A 13672-nucleotide genomic window follows, 5' to 3' on the forward strand; every position below is an offset into this window, starting at 1 on the left:
AAAATATATATATATATATTTATATTATAGGAAGTGATGATGAGTTGCCAAACAAGCCTTGCATAACGTCGGATGGCGAACCAGGACTCTGCACATATCTGCTGTTTTGTCCTGAAATATTCTCTTCCTTAGAAAAAGGCAAAGATGAAGTATGTCAGTCAGAAGAAAACGTTCCTCTAATTTGTTGTCCCCATGAAAAAAAAGAAAAGCTCGCTTCTAGTAAAAGAATTCAGAAGAGACAAACACCTATGCCGGACCTGAGAGTACGAGGTAAACTGACAAAGGTTTTTTTAATACTCTTTCATACATGAGCATCTTTTATAATTACCCATTGAGCTATTTCACTAACCTGACCAATTTATTTTTATTTTTTATTGTTTTACAGGATGCGGAGTTCGAACAGATGTCACCAGTTTTGTAATCGGAGGAAAAGATGCAAGTCAATGGCCGTGGATAGTATGTACTGACTTAAGCTAATACATGGTCTTATAGATTAAAATATTTAAGTATGCGAGACATGCATTTAAAATTACACTTATTTTATTTGCTTTTTCTGCTAACTTATGGATGAAGGCCTTTGAAAAATGTGTAGAATTATAAGCAGTGGCTGTTGAAGGACTTCGGTCTTCGGTATACCATTTTCGTCCTGATTATGAAAAATACATTTTGCTGATGTCAGTGCACAAAACTCCTATTTCCTATCTAATAAAAAATTTTATGCCACAAAAAAAATAAATCATTGATAAAATAAAATAAAACAATAATTATATGTAACATGAAGGTAGTGCCGCGCCGTGAGTAGGAGGCGCCCTTGTGAAAAACTATTCCAGCGCCCCCATAAAATAAGTTTCCATGAAATATTTTTGCGAAAAACTTTACTTTGTTTATACGTACAGAACAGTTTATACGCATACATAAAAATAAATTTTATTTAACAATAGTAAAACATTGCAATCACTAAAATTCATTAATAGGAATTTTTAATAATAACAATTTTCAAAGATGTTTATTTCGTTAATATACTGTATAAATACAACAGAATATATATAAACAAAACTTACTATTTTCATATAAAAAAGAATTATTATTACATAACAAAGATAATTTGGAGATATGCTTTTAACTAAATAACAATTAGGATAAATGTAGATTTATGTTACATATTTATCCGTCTTGCTTTAGCTGCCACAAAATTTTTAATAATATCTTTAATGTCTAATGAATCCATAATATTATTTTCAATTGATATAATTGATAAATCCGTTAGACGCTCTCCAGACATTGTTGACCGCAAATAATTTTTTATTAGTTTCAGTTTTGATAAACTTTTTCCTCCTGATTCTAGGGATATTGGTAATGTTAAATAAATACGCATTACAATCGCAGTATTCGGAAACGTATCGGTTAATTTATTTTCGTATATATAATTTAAAACATCCTGAGTAGCCGACTCTTTTAATAAAACATTGCAAAGTTTTTAATTCCTCAAATAAAGTCATACCATCAATATCGCGATTGTCGGAATCTTGATTGTCGCTCAGTTTTAAGTGCAAATCTTTAAAATGGTTCATTAAATTCTTCATTGCTCCAATATTTTAATTTGCTAATGTCTCTTATAACTTTAAAGTCTTCGCTATGTTGTTTTAAGAGTATGAATCTTTCCGTGACTGAAGTTATTGTCGTGTCTAAAATCGCGAAGAAAAAATTTATTTTAAAATTTTGTTTTGAATAATGCGATCATAAACAAAATTAGAATAAAATTATATATATATATATATTTGTTATTTCCCGTGGTGAAATGGTGCCCCTCATCTTCAACGCCCTTGTGCGGGTCACAATCTGCACAACCGCACAGCGCGGCCCTGCATGAAGGAAGCTATAAAGAATAGCTCGGACTGTGCTGAGTAGGAGTGCTGAATGTCAAGACGTGTTCTGGCGTGCTTAACCTTGTCCAAGAAAGCATTTATTATTTTTATCCGTTTTTCTCAAACATTGTGTTCCAGAGCTAACATCAGTACTCTATGGTCCCTACAATCTATTATATGGTCCCTACAATCTACAATCTATCCCAAGATGGAGAAACAATCACATATGTAGTCTCTTCCAAAAAGGGAGATACTGTAGAAGTCTACCGACCAATTACCATCAACTCAGTCCTCTCAAAATAATGCCAAATCATCGATAGCTAACTTCTCCACCACCTATAATTCCACCAATTAATCAGCGACTACCATTATGGATTCTGTCATTCAAGATCCCAACTGGCCTATGAGCTTATACCATCCACTGGAGGCATTCAATGGAAATGTTTGGTGAGACTTGTGCTGTCGTCCTTGACATTTTCTGAGTTTTTGAGCGTGTCTCGCATCAAGACTTACGAAACAACGATAATTTAAGTTAATTAACATACCGATTGAGTAGATAATTAACAAGAGTTTTCGTTCACCTTTGAGAATAAGCTTATTTAGAAAGAAAGAATCAATATGACTTTGAATAAAGTCGGAGAATTCTACAAGCGACACTTGGAATGCCATAAAAAAAGCACATGAGCTGCAAGTAAATTTCATTTGTGAGATTGCTGACTGCCAGAAATGGGATTTGTTCGAATGGAGATTAACGCTGGCCTTACTGGACTGCGTCCCCCCTGCCAATACACTGTAGGCTCGAATCCATCTGTTTCTCTCGACATTTGCGAAAGTCGTTAAGTGCTAGATAATTCTTATTGTTCGCCATGGAATCATTATTCTGCTTATTGGCACTTGAACTGGCTTGAAAAAGGGATTAAGTTTGGACTTTAAAGCGAGATGTCAAGATTGAGTAAGCATTAACCTATCTACGTTACTAAGATCAAAATATAATATTGGTTAACAATCTTTCAGGAGAAATGCAGAAATAATGACATATCACCTTTTTAAAAAGTCTAGTCTTCAGTCCGTATTATAGAATTTAGTCACTGTGGTAAATTGTGCTTTCTTTTGCGATAGGATTCATCGGAAATTAACTTCCATATTTCCCCAGAACTATTTTCTCCTGCAAGAATGAATCTGCTCACATTGTCGAATTTGATCCCACAAGTTTTCCATCTGTTAACATTCAAGCTTGATTCAACACGTTTTAAGTTAATAGGTCTATCATATACACATTGGTCTCTTCCCAGTCGAATTCATTGAACCCAGAGTTGTGCAGTGGAGGAATATTCACGTCACCATTAATAGAGTCTATACACCCTCTGACCAAAAAGAAACCGAACTTTTCGAAAATAGAAGAAACTAGTGGGCAACCTGTTGTATCTTTTTGTTGTCAAAAGCAGCAAACGTCATTAGTATTTGTGTGAACTGTTTATGACATTTGTTTCATTAGAAGCCGAGTTATAGTGTCAAGAATGACAGTGCGTTTTGACGAACGATTGCAAAATGAGTTTCAAACAAAGAGTTGCGATTGACTTTTCTGTTAAACTTAGTAAACGTTTTACCTAAACGCACCAAATGCTTCAAAAAGCATACGGCAATGAATGCATATCCCGTACTCAAGTTTACGAGTAGTTTAAGCGATTTCAAAGTGGTCGTGAGACGATTGAGGACGATGAAAAGCCGGGCTGTCCAAAAACTGGACGGAGCGAAGTAAACATTCAAATAATGCGTGATTTCATCAAAGAAAAATCCAAAATCGTACTTGAGATCGATTGCCGATGAATTGAGGATTCTAAAATTAACTGTGCACAACATTTTGACCGAGAGTTTGTGCCTTCGTAAATTGAATTCGCGATTTGTTCTCCACAAGTTGACGGACGACCAAAAAATGTATCGAATTGTACACTGCAAGGACCTCTTTAAAACCCGCTCGTAAGTACTCAAACTTCCTTGAAACGATCGTTACTGGTGATGAAACGTGGTGTTTTAGATATGAGCCCGAAACAAAGCGCCAGAGTGCTGAGTGGAGACCACCAGAAGAAGGACATCCGAAAAAAAAGTCGCTTGGAGAAGTCAAAAGTAAAGACAATGTTGATTTGTTTCTACGATTCCAAGGACATTATCCACAAAGAATTCGTTACGCCTGGTCAACCGGTCAATGGTGAGTTTTATCTCGAAGTTTTGAAGCAATTGATAGCGAAAATTTGTCTCGTACGGCATGAATATCGTGACGACGGGCCATTCGTAAAAACACACTGTCATTCTTGACACTATAACTCGGCTTCTAATGAAACAAATGTCATAAACAGTTGACACAACACTAATGAAGGTTGCCGCTTTCGACAACAAAAAGATTCAACTGGTGGCGCCAATAGGTTCTTCTATTTTCGAAACGTTCGGTTTCTTTTTGGACAGAGGGTGTAAAAACCAACAGACTAGTTATACACGATCAAACACCGATCCTTGAAATCACCATCAAGAGGATTTACAATTGCCTTAATGCAGACGTTCTGTAGTGTAGTTAATCACTCTTTCAATGTACACACTTTCATTCTTGTCAGTTATCTGGAAAATTGCAGTTCTTAAACCACAAACTTTCAGTTTGTGGTTTAAGAACCACAACTGTCGATAAGCATTTCTAGGTTGTCCATATGGATGTTCTTATGTCGTCATCCATATGAATGATGGCACTGTTCTATTCTGTTATATCCGCGTGTATTGATTTAATTCAGTTGTTTTCTTAAGAATTAAATAAGAGAGAGAGAGAGAGAGAGAGAGAGAGAGAGAGAGAGAGAGAGAGAGAGAGAGAGAGAGAGAGAGAGAGAGGTTAGAAATGTGAAGTTCAGTCTTAAGGGATCAGTGTGTTCTTGAGATAAATGTTTGAATATGCACATTAATTGGCAACTATATATTTAAGAACTTATTTTGATTTTGACCAATCAGTTCTTTTGCTGATTTACCTGCGTGTGCATGGCCGTACCTACAACTTGCAATGGTTTGATTTTTGCATATTCAAATGCTCATAAACGACCAAACGTCAGGGGGTGAAGAATCATCAAGTTGCCATTAGCAACAGGGACTGCGGAAAATATTCAAAAATAAGTACTGACAACAGGAGGGTGGCTATTAACTGCCAGATCGAATGCAGATTTCTCGATGATCTGTGTATGAAATTTGAAAAGTAGTGAAATTTTTCACTACTTTTCACTAGACTGGGTATTTTTTGTTTGGTTGATTATGATGAATATAATGTTATGCTTCTGTGGATAACAAAATATTCTGAGCGAATGCTAAAATCAGAGTGTATTATGCATGTGGTCATATTAACCCGATACCTTAAATTTCCACATCAATCTTAAAATTAAAAAAATAGAAATACACCTTTAATTTTTTATTCTTTTGTTTAGGTTTCTTATATAGATTTCATTATACTTTTTGCTAGGCAGCCGTGTACTTGCTGAGGCCGGATTCGACAGAAAGATTTCAATGTGGAGGCACCGTTATCAGCACTAGATACATCCTGACAGCAGCTCATTGCATCGTTGAAGGAAGGAAGCCTCGGTAAATATTTAAAATTTAATTCTGTAATAGTCAACACAACTAGCAAGGTTTTGTTTTTCAATCTGTCAGTGATTAACTTATGTGTTAGTGATAGTGGGAAAGGTTTGAATTGTCATATGTAACTGTTTGCAGATGATGCAAAGTGGGGAAGACAAACAAGGAATGGAACAGATGTTGTATCTTTGTAGGAGGACTTTAATGCATTTTGTTCTCCTTGAAGAGGGTTACCAGTTCAATGTTGTCAAGTTTAAGGATTTTGAAACTCGGGAAGCCAGAATAGGCTGCAAAGTTTAAGTTTGGTGAGAATATGTTAGAGTAAGTGGAGGAGATGCGGCAAAGAAGGATGCTGGTGGATAGGAAGTAAATTTGTGAGTGCTACACTGCGAAATTTGACAATCTTTCTTGCGGAGGAACACTGACGTATATGTCATGATTCCATTGTACAAGGCTTTGCTGATATAGCATATGGATTACTCTGTAATTATTTGGTCATCTGGAATTTCGAAAGAATGATTGATGATGCAAAGGGTTAAGAGACGATTTAAAGAATCTGGAATGTTGAATATGAAAACAGATTGAGGGAATGAAAGATACAGTCCAGGGGATAGGAAGGGAGGGTACACGATTGAGACTATAAGTTAGTAAGGGATTATTGCCAGCTCACTGAGGATGAATTGTTTATAGTAATGGAAGACAGGGGAGAATAGGAGGATATTCGTGGTAGCTGTATAAGAAGTATATGAGTAATGGGAAGGGGTAAAGTGAAGTTTCTTTGCGTGGAGAGTGGTGGGTGGTTGGGAAGCGTTGTCGAGAGTCAGGTGAGTGGGGAAGTTACAAATGCATTGAAGGCAAGGAATGATGAAATGTGTGCGTGATATTGAAACGTCCACTGATGAATCTTTTGACTCTTTAGGTCTAATAATAATAATAATAATAATAATAATAATAATAATAATAATAATTAATGATCTCATTTATTCCATATAGACTGGAAGTTTACAAATATGACACCAATTTCAATGTTTGTAATGTCGAAGTCTTGAGATTTGTAATTAATAGTTTTCTGATGAACTATTAACCACAAATATGAACTGCAACTGTGAGATTATAATGTAACCGACTAATTTATTAATATGAATTCCTTGAAATAATGAACCAAACTGTCTTATTTCTTTGCAGACCTGTATCGGAGATTATTGTTCGAGTTGGGAGTAATTCTCTGAATGAAGGGTCTCGTTACGAAGTTAAATCGGTGAAGATTCATGAAGACTATCGAACGAATTCTCACAACAACGACATTGCTTTGCTGAAGCTCAAGAAAGAGATCGTGGATACAAATGTGAAACCAGCATGTTTGCCAACCCCAGGAATGTACAATGCAAATTTCTACAAAAGGGATGCATATGTACTCGGATGGGGTCGAACTTCTGTCGGTAAGTGAGGTCGAAATTGACAGAAGCGATCGTGTACTTAATCTATTTGCGCTGTAGATTTTAATGAGCTAACCTACAAGTCGATGTTTCTTTTTTTATTGTGTAGGAGGAAGATCAACCAGTACTCTTCAAGAAGCGCCTGTTCCCATAATTTCTAGCAGAAATTGTAACAAGACGTACGGTCAACTTGGAGCTTCCTCTCTTCCACAGGGGATTACAGAAGTAATGCTCTGTGCTGGCCATGTCACCGGTGGTATAGATGCATGCGCGGTAAGAAAGGACATTTATATTTATTTATTTATGGACTCATTAGGACGGTTATATAGAGTACTTACAAGCATTGTAAATGCTTCAACTAGTATTTGAAATTGATCCTTGTTAGTGACCTATCAGTTATTAACTAGCTCGTGCTAACAGGTGACACCTTTCAGAGAGCTCTTTTCGTGTCATTGTATTACTATGAGAGAGAACATTTAAATCTGTGTTTTTAATTTTAAAATCGTTTTCAATTTCGGAACATTTTTTTAAACCTAAAATATAAGTAAAATATTTCATTCTCCTTTTCACGACCGAGTAACTCGGTTTGTTTGAAAGCTGCTTGGCACTCTGACAGAGCGTTTGTTATTGTCACTGTCAGTGTTCTTGTGACGAGTTTAAATCATTTGCAGGATGAACAATCCTATCATCTCTGTATGAGCCCGGCTAACACTTTCAACTGTAAAACACTGATGAAGGTTTTTCCAGTCTAAAACCGGATTCCAACCGTGGGCTTTCGGCCCAAACAGCATCGAGAAAACTGACAGAGCTGTAGATGCTCTTTTATACATATATATATATAAACCTATTAATGGTTAGTATGCCTTAATCTCTCTCTCTTTCTCTCTGTATGTGTGTATTTCTGAGCGCACGCACGCTGATTTAGGGCTATTTTTTCTAGATTTACTACCGGCTTTTATGAGACAAACACACCCCAAAAATCTCAACATTCTTTTCCACTGTAACCACTGTCTTGTCCTTAAACAATTTCCTTTTCAAACTTATCAAACCTGCTCTATGTTAGAACGCTGATTTCACATGTGGCGGAAACATTAAAAATCTTCGTAAGGCTAGATTCGTTCCAGAATGTGACCTTTTGGCTAATTGACGAAGTTCTTCTTAAATTGCTTCACTATTACATAAAGGATCTTTCTACTCATTATGCCTTTTTTGTTGGTACTTTCTTGGGGGTTGTCTAATCAAAAGAAAATTCAAATTCCCTGATATCCATAAAATATTTCAAAACATTGTAGAAGCTGTTCACAATCCATAGACAATCCGGTGGCAAATTCAGCAAATCAGCACTTTTCTTTGCAGGGAATAAAAGCGATTTCTTTGATGTTATTTCCGGTATGAACCATCAAGATAAAACAGCAAGTAAAAATTGTTTATTCAACAAGTTTCCAAAGCTCTATAGCGTATTTCATAGAGCGACGTGCTTTTCTTTTTGATAGCTGCAGAGTAAATAAAATAAATCAGCTAACACCTCTTATTTCCTAATAGGGAGTAAGCAAGGCCTTTATACTCTATCTAACTTTTGGAGACTGAGTGGGCAGTTCAATCGTCACTGGTAACCAATCAGCGATAGCTGGCCTATGTCTATTACTAATTATAGGCGGCTACTGATGAAGAGACCAGCAAACAAGTGCTGTCATCTCTTGGTGCCTAACCCTAACAGGATATGTTATTGTCTGAAATAATGTGGGTACTACAGTCGATTTTCGTGAGTTTACAGGACGAGAAATCCTAATTTCCAGGAGGAAAATCCCACTTGTCCATGCCAGAGATCGACTAACTCCAGAACCGGTCGAAGATAGAGTTAGAAAACGTTCCTCTAGTCGGCGACTTCACTTGAACTTAGGTCTAACTTCGAGCGACCTAGAGGCAGAGGACACAACGCCACTTCCACTGAGCTACAGTAGAGTGTGATCTGAAAAAAAAATATAAATGGAAGATGAAACTGTTGAAAAAACTGATGAAAAAGAGCAAAAGAAGAATTGCTGCTAACTCCCTTCAATTATAAAAATCTTTTATGTGTTCTTGAGCCAAGAAGCTTCCTTGCAAATGCACTGCTTCTGCAAAGAGAAGTTCTCGTTTTGTAAATTTGCAACCGGACTGTATATGGATATTGAATAGCTTCTAAAGATATAAGTGGTTTAATAAAATGAACAATATAACCCAACCAGTTGTGTAAGATGTCCGGCTTACATCATCAGAGATACTAAAACTTATAACAAAATACTAGAAAAATTACTGACACTTAGGAGTTGCTAACAGAACTTGAAAACCGCAATTGCACCTTTGTATCATGGTACTGAGCTGGATCTGGTCAGCATACGTATAATATGCGCTTCTTCTCAATTTACATTTAATTATTTTTTTGTTTTCAGATCACACTCTGCAGCCATCAAAAAGAAAAGTACTCAGCGCTATGAAATACGCCATAGAGCTTGGGAAACTTGTTGAATAAACAATTTTTACTTGGTGGTTCATACCGGAAATAATACCAATAAAATCGCTTATATTCCAAATTTCATACTAGTATTCTGTCAATAGGTATGTTAAAATTATACCTTAGTGTTTCTCTAAGTTAAGTTATTGCCTAACTAATTTCCTTTCCTGTTTTAATGCGCACTAAGGGTTCTGTGCTGCACCAGGACACCCAATGAGTGTCGTAGCGGCATCCATGTTTAGATTTCCCTAAAAATTACATTCTCAAAATCTGCTTCATTCCCGTAGCCAAGGGACTAAGACAATGCGCTATAAGATTTCTTTACATTTGAATATGAGAACCAGTCGAAGATAGGAAACCCAGAACCAGCTAAGTTGATTCCCATGTCATTCTTAAATGGACAGATGACAATACTATAAACTTCAACTCAAATGAAATCCAGTTTTCTCTTGCATTTCGTAAAATATATACCTTACTGTTTATAATATCTAATCATCAGATAGGATTAATCTTTTTTGTGCTGTGAACATTTACCTTCAGGTCTGTTGCTATAAGTACATCTCATCGATAGCTTCAATAATCTTCGGTACTTTACAATATTAGGAAGCATGCAATTAAAATCTCCTCTCTCTCTCTCTCTCTCTCTCTCTCTCTAAAAGTTCTTGATTCCCTTAAGGAAAGGGTGGATCTTTGGCTAATCGATAATTTGCTCTGTCTCAGTAATTCGCTGTGACTCTAACACCCCCTTCCTCCCGCAGACCCAGAAGATCTCCTTCTATTTAATGCCATTTTATAGGAACATCTACGGAATGTTAAAATAGAGTGGCTTCGTGATTTATCTTCTATATCTCAATCTTCAAATCAAATAAAAACTAGTTGGCATCGATGTGTGGCAACTTCAGAATTATGAAACCAGATTTTCTCTCATTCTCTCTGTTTTCAGAGGAAGCCTGTCACCTCTTCCTTATGCAGTTTTTCTTCAAGGATTACATTCCAGTTATTCAACACAAATGTCACTAATTCCTTCATTGTTTCCAAACTAGACGCATGATGCATATATTCGGGACTTTGCTTCCCTTAACGTTCAAGATTTTTATTAGAAATCATTCACTGAAATTAATTTGCTATGTAACAAATATTAAACTGTATTTATGACGTGTGTCCTTACATACTTATTAAGCGATCGCTGTAGGGTTCGGATGTTAGCTGAACTAATCCGTCAGTTGCAGGTTTTAAGGTGCTGTATCTCATGGTTCAAATACTGCTTCACATATATCCGTTTCTGGGTTCAAAATGCCTTAGTAAGCTTGTGTAATATGAAAATATGCATTTTTTCATTTTGGCGTTTTAGCTACTAATTACAAATGTTGTTATTTAAAAATAGTAAACAAATAAATAGAGAAATAAATAAACTATCATCACTCTGAAGCATCCATATCAACTTGCTATCAACGCTCTATATACTAATCCCCATATCTACGTTTATTTTCTTAAAAAGTAAGTCTTCAAAGAAATGCATATGTATTTAATATTGTACGCATTCTAACTGTTGTTCGTCTTTTCAGGGAGATTCTGGAGGGCCTCTTTTGCTCACCGATAAAGGAGGGAAGTGGATTGTTGCCGGAATAGTGTCATTTGGTTACAGGTGCTCAGAGCCTGGATACCCTGGGGTGTACACTCGAGTTCCGAAGTACCTGCCATGGTTACGCGATAATACAGATATTCCAGACAGAAAAGCAACTTAAGTGTAATGAAACCAATTTGGTAATGTCAAATTGTTACTAATTTTGTATATTTAATAGTTGCAGTGATAAATAAAGTTGTTATTAATTAGCCTGTGAGTTTCTGATTCTTTTTGAATTACCAATTTTGAATGAATGTTTAAGTGTGTATAAATGTATCCCGAATTTATATTCAGGTTGCAACGATTTCTATTATCAGAAGAGATAAAAAACTAAAATTAAAACAAGAAAATCCAAAATTTACAAAGAAATGAAGTTTTAGTGTATGCCCAACACCTTACGCAACTGGTTAGGTTATATTGTTCATTTTGTTAAAAAGATTAGAAATATGAGGCCTCAATACCGATAATTAACAAGAACTATGCTAAACCACAGAAATCTTATTCATCTATAACCTGTTGGTATTTAGATTTCCTCAAATTGCAAATATTAAAAGTCACTTAATTGCCAAATGCAATTTTTAAATTTTTCTTTTAACATTATCGCACATATTTAGACCAGTGTTCACAATAATGAAAGTGAATCTAATTTTATATATTTTTAATTAAAAGGGAACTTGCTATTTCTCTCCCTGTTGTTCGTTTTCAATTTAGAACGTTGTTATTTTTAGGATGCGAGGTAAAGATGGATTTGACGAGTTTTGTAGTTGGAGGAAGGGATGCTATGGAATGTCGATGGATGGTAAGTGAACCAAAACATATTAGATATGTGTCCACGTATGTAAAATGCGTTATTATTTATTAATATAATGCTATTTTATGTAATAACATAACTAATTTATCCCAGGAAATATCAGGTCTTCTAATTCGGAACATCTACTTCACGCCTGACGTACAGCTTCACCGGATATTTCAAAGGTACATCGTTGAGAAAGGTTTCCCAAGGGTAAAGAGTCAATTCCAAATTTGCATCATCGGTAATCGTAATGGAGATAGCTTTTGCTTGCATCGTTCAGAGATGAAGAAATAAAACACATGGTATATCCTAATGCAGAAATATAAGTATTCAATTTACTAGAACACAAAACAAGAGTATATCAATTGTTTTTATTATCATCTGCGGTTAACTTGCAAAGTCTAGTGCCTGTTAAGGCTCTTCGTTTTGAACATCCCTACTTTATACTAGGATCATCGTTAATTCCATCTACACACTGCCAATCTGTGGTGTGTGTTCTCCGAATAGTTATGTAGTTAATAAAAAAATGAGCACATCAGCGACTAAAATTCATTAAATAAAATAAATAAAATGTTTATTTATTATCATTTGCGATATACACGTTGTTCAAAAAATTATAAAGACATCTGAGTGTTTACTAAACTGCACTACACCATTGATCCTTCTTTGACAGCGATGCCACTCTCTGGAATAAGCGTTTCAGAAAATCTTATTAATAACAGAAATGACATTACCATACAATAATCTACTGATGCAATAGATTATGTCATAATTGTCATAATTAAATAGGCATCTACCTGATTTGAAGACCGCGTGTTGTAATTCTCCAGCTTCACCATGTGCAAGAAGACAGAATTGTCCGGCTTCTTGCACACCTTTTCATGACAAGTGATACTGTGCAGTTAGTTCAATATGTGATGCTCTGTCACAAAGACTCGAAATCCTAATTAAGTATATAACAGCAATGCCTAGCTGTTATATTAGTATAATGAAAATGAGCTGTTGCTTATATAACTAACCTGTAAGGCAAATAATGAAATGCTTAAAATATCGATTACATTTATTTTCGGAAGAATACTAAGCAAAAAACGTAAATGAACATTTTTGTACAAAAAAATCATTGACATATTTTATGTCTTTCAAATGTAGATAATTCAATGGTTTTATATAATTTTTATTAGTAGTGAATTTAATAATTTATTTAATAATAAAATAGTAGAAGACTGATAATAATAACAAAATTAAAACCTTAAAAAATAAACTGCATTATAAGTGACAAGCGACAAACTGCAATTTCACTTTTACAAGGCTTAGATGTTTTATCAGCGTCAAATAATTGGAACTACATGTAAAATTACTTCAAAAACTCCAGACATTTATGTCTTTTGGCTTTAGATGCGCAGAACCTGCTCATCTAAAGCCAAACTTGCATTTCCTCGAGTGTACACCAGAGTTCCCAAATATCTACCCTGGTTAGCAAAAACCACAAATATTCCCAATAAAAACAAATCAAGATAAATGTCGGCAATAAAGAAAGAGAAATTTTTGTTCACATATTAACAGACTTTACTGTTAAACTCATCTTCGATTAAATAAAGTATATTTATTAAAATATTGTACTGAGTCGTCTCAGTATTTCTGCTTTTTTTTTTGTTGCTGTTGTAAAATAAATAAATTTCTGATTTTATAAATTAATTCAGAGTACGGTTACAACGCGTTATGTGGCATTCCATCTAGTTAGCTAGCTACGCCAACGTATGTAAAGGTTCTACAAAAATTATTTAAAATATTGTCAAAACGTGTGTGACTAGTGGTCGCATTTAAATGGTAGCCAGCAGAAACTATAAAAGATGCCAAAATTAG

The 13672-nt window shown here is 35.1% G+C and overlaps 1 protein-coding gene across 4 annotated transcripts in view; it reads left to right on the plus strand.

Annotated features, from left to right (window-relative positions):
- LOC150098376 (clotting factor G beta subunit-like) overlaps positions 1-11226 on the plus strand; it is a 28076-nt gene extending 16850 nt beyond the window's left edge. For all 4 annotated transcript variants that reach the window (XM_090405344.1, XM_090405346.1, XM_090405343.1 and 1 more), the window contains 6 exons: positions 31-270; positions 386-456; positions 5353-5471; positions 6651-6904; positions 7011-7174; positions 10958-11226. In XM_090405344.1, coding sequence (XP_090261470.1) covers positions 31-270; positions 386-456; positions 5353-5471; positions 6651-6904; positions 7011-7174; positions 10958-11137 — 1028 coding nt within the window. In that variant the 3' untranslated portion in view covers positions 11138-11226. The remainder of the gene's footprint in view (positions 1-30; positions 271-385; positions 457-5352; positions 5472-6650; positions 6905-7010; positions 7175-10957) is intronic.
- Positions 11227-13672: the final 2446 nt, after the last annotated feature.

This window comes from Typopeltis vanoorti, chromosome 15 (assembly GCF_054136105.1).
Source record: "Typopeltis vanoorti isolate ZY-2024b chromosome 15, IOZ_Tvanoo_1.0, whole genome shotgun sequence".
Taxonomy (NCBI): domain Eukaryota; kingdom Metazoa; phylum Arthropoda; class Arachnida; order Uropygi; family Thelyphonidae; genus Typopeltis; species Typopeltis vanoorti.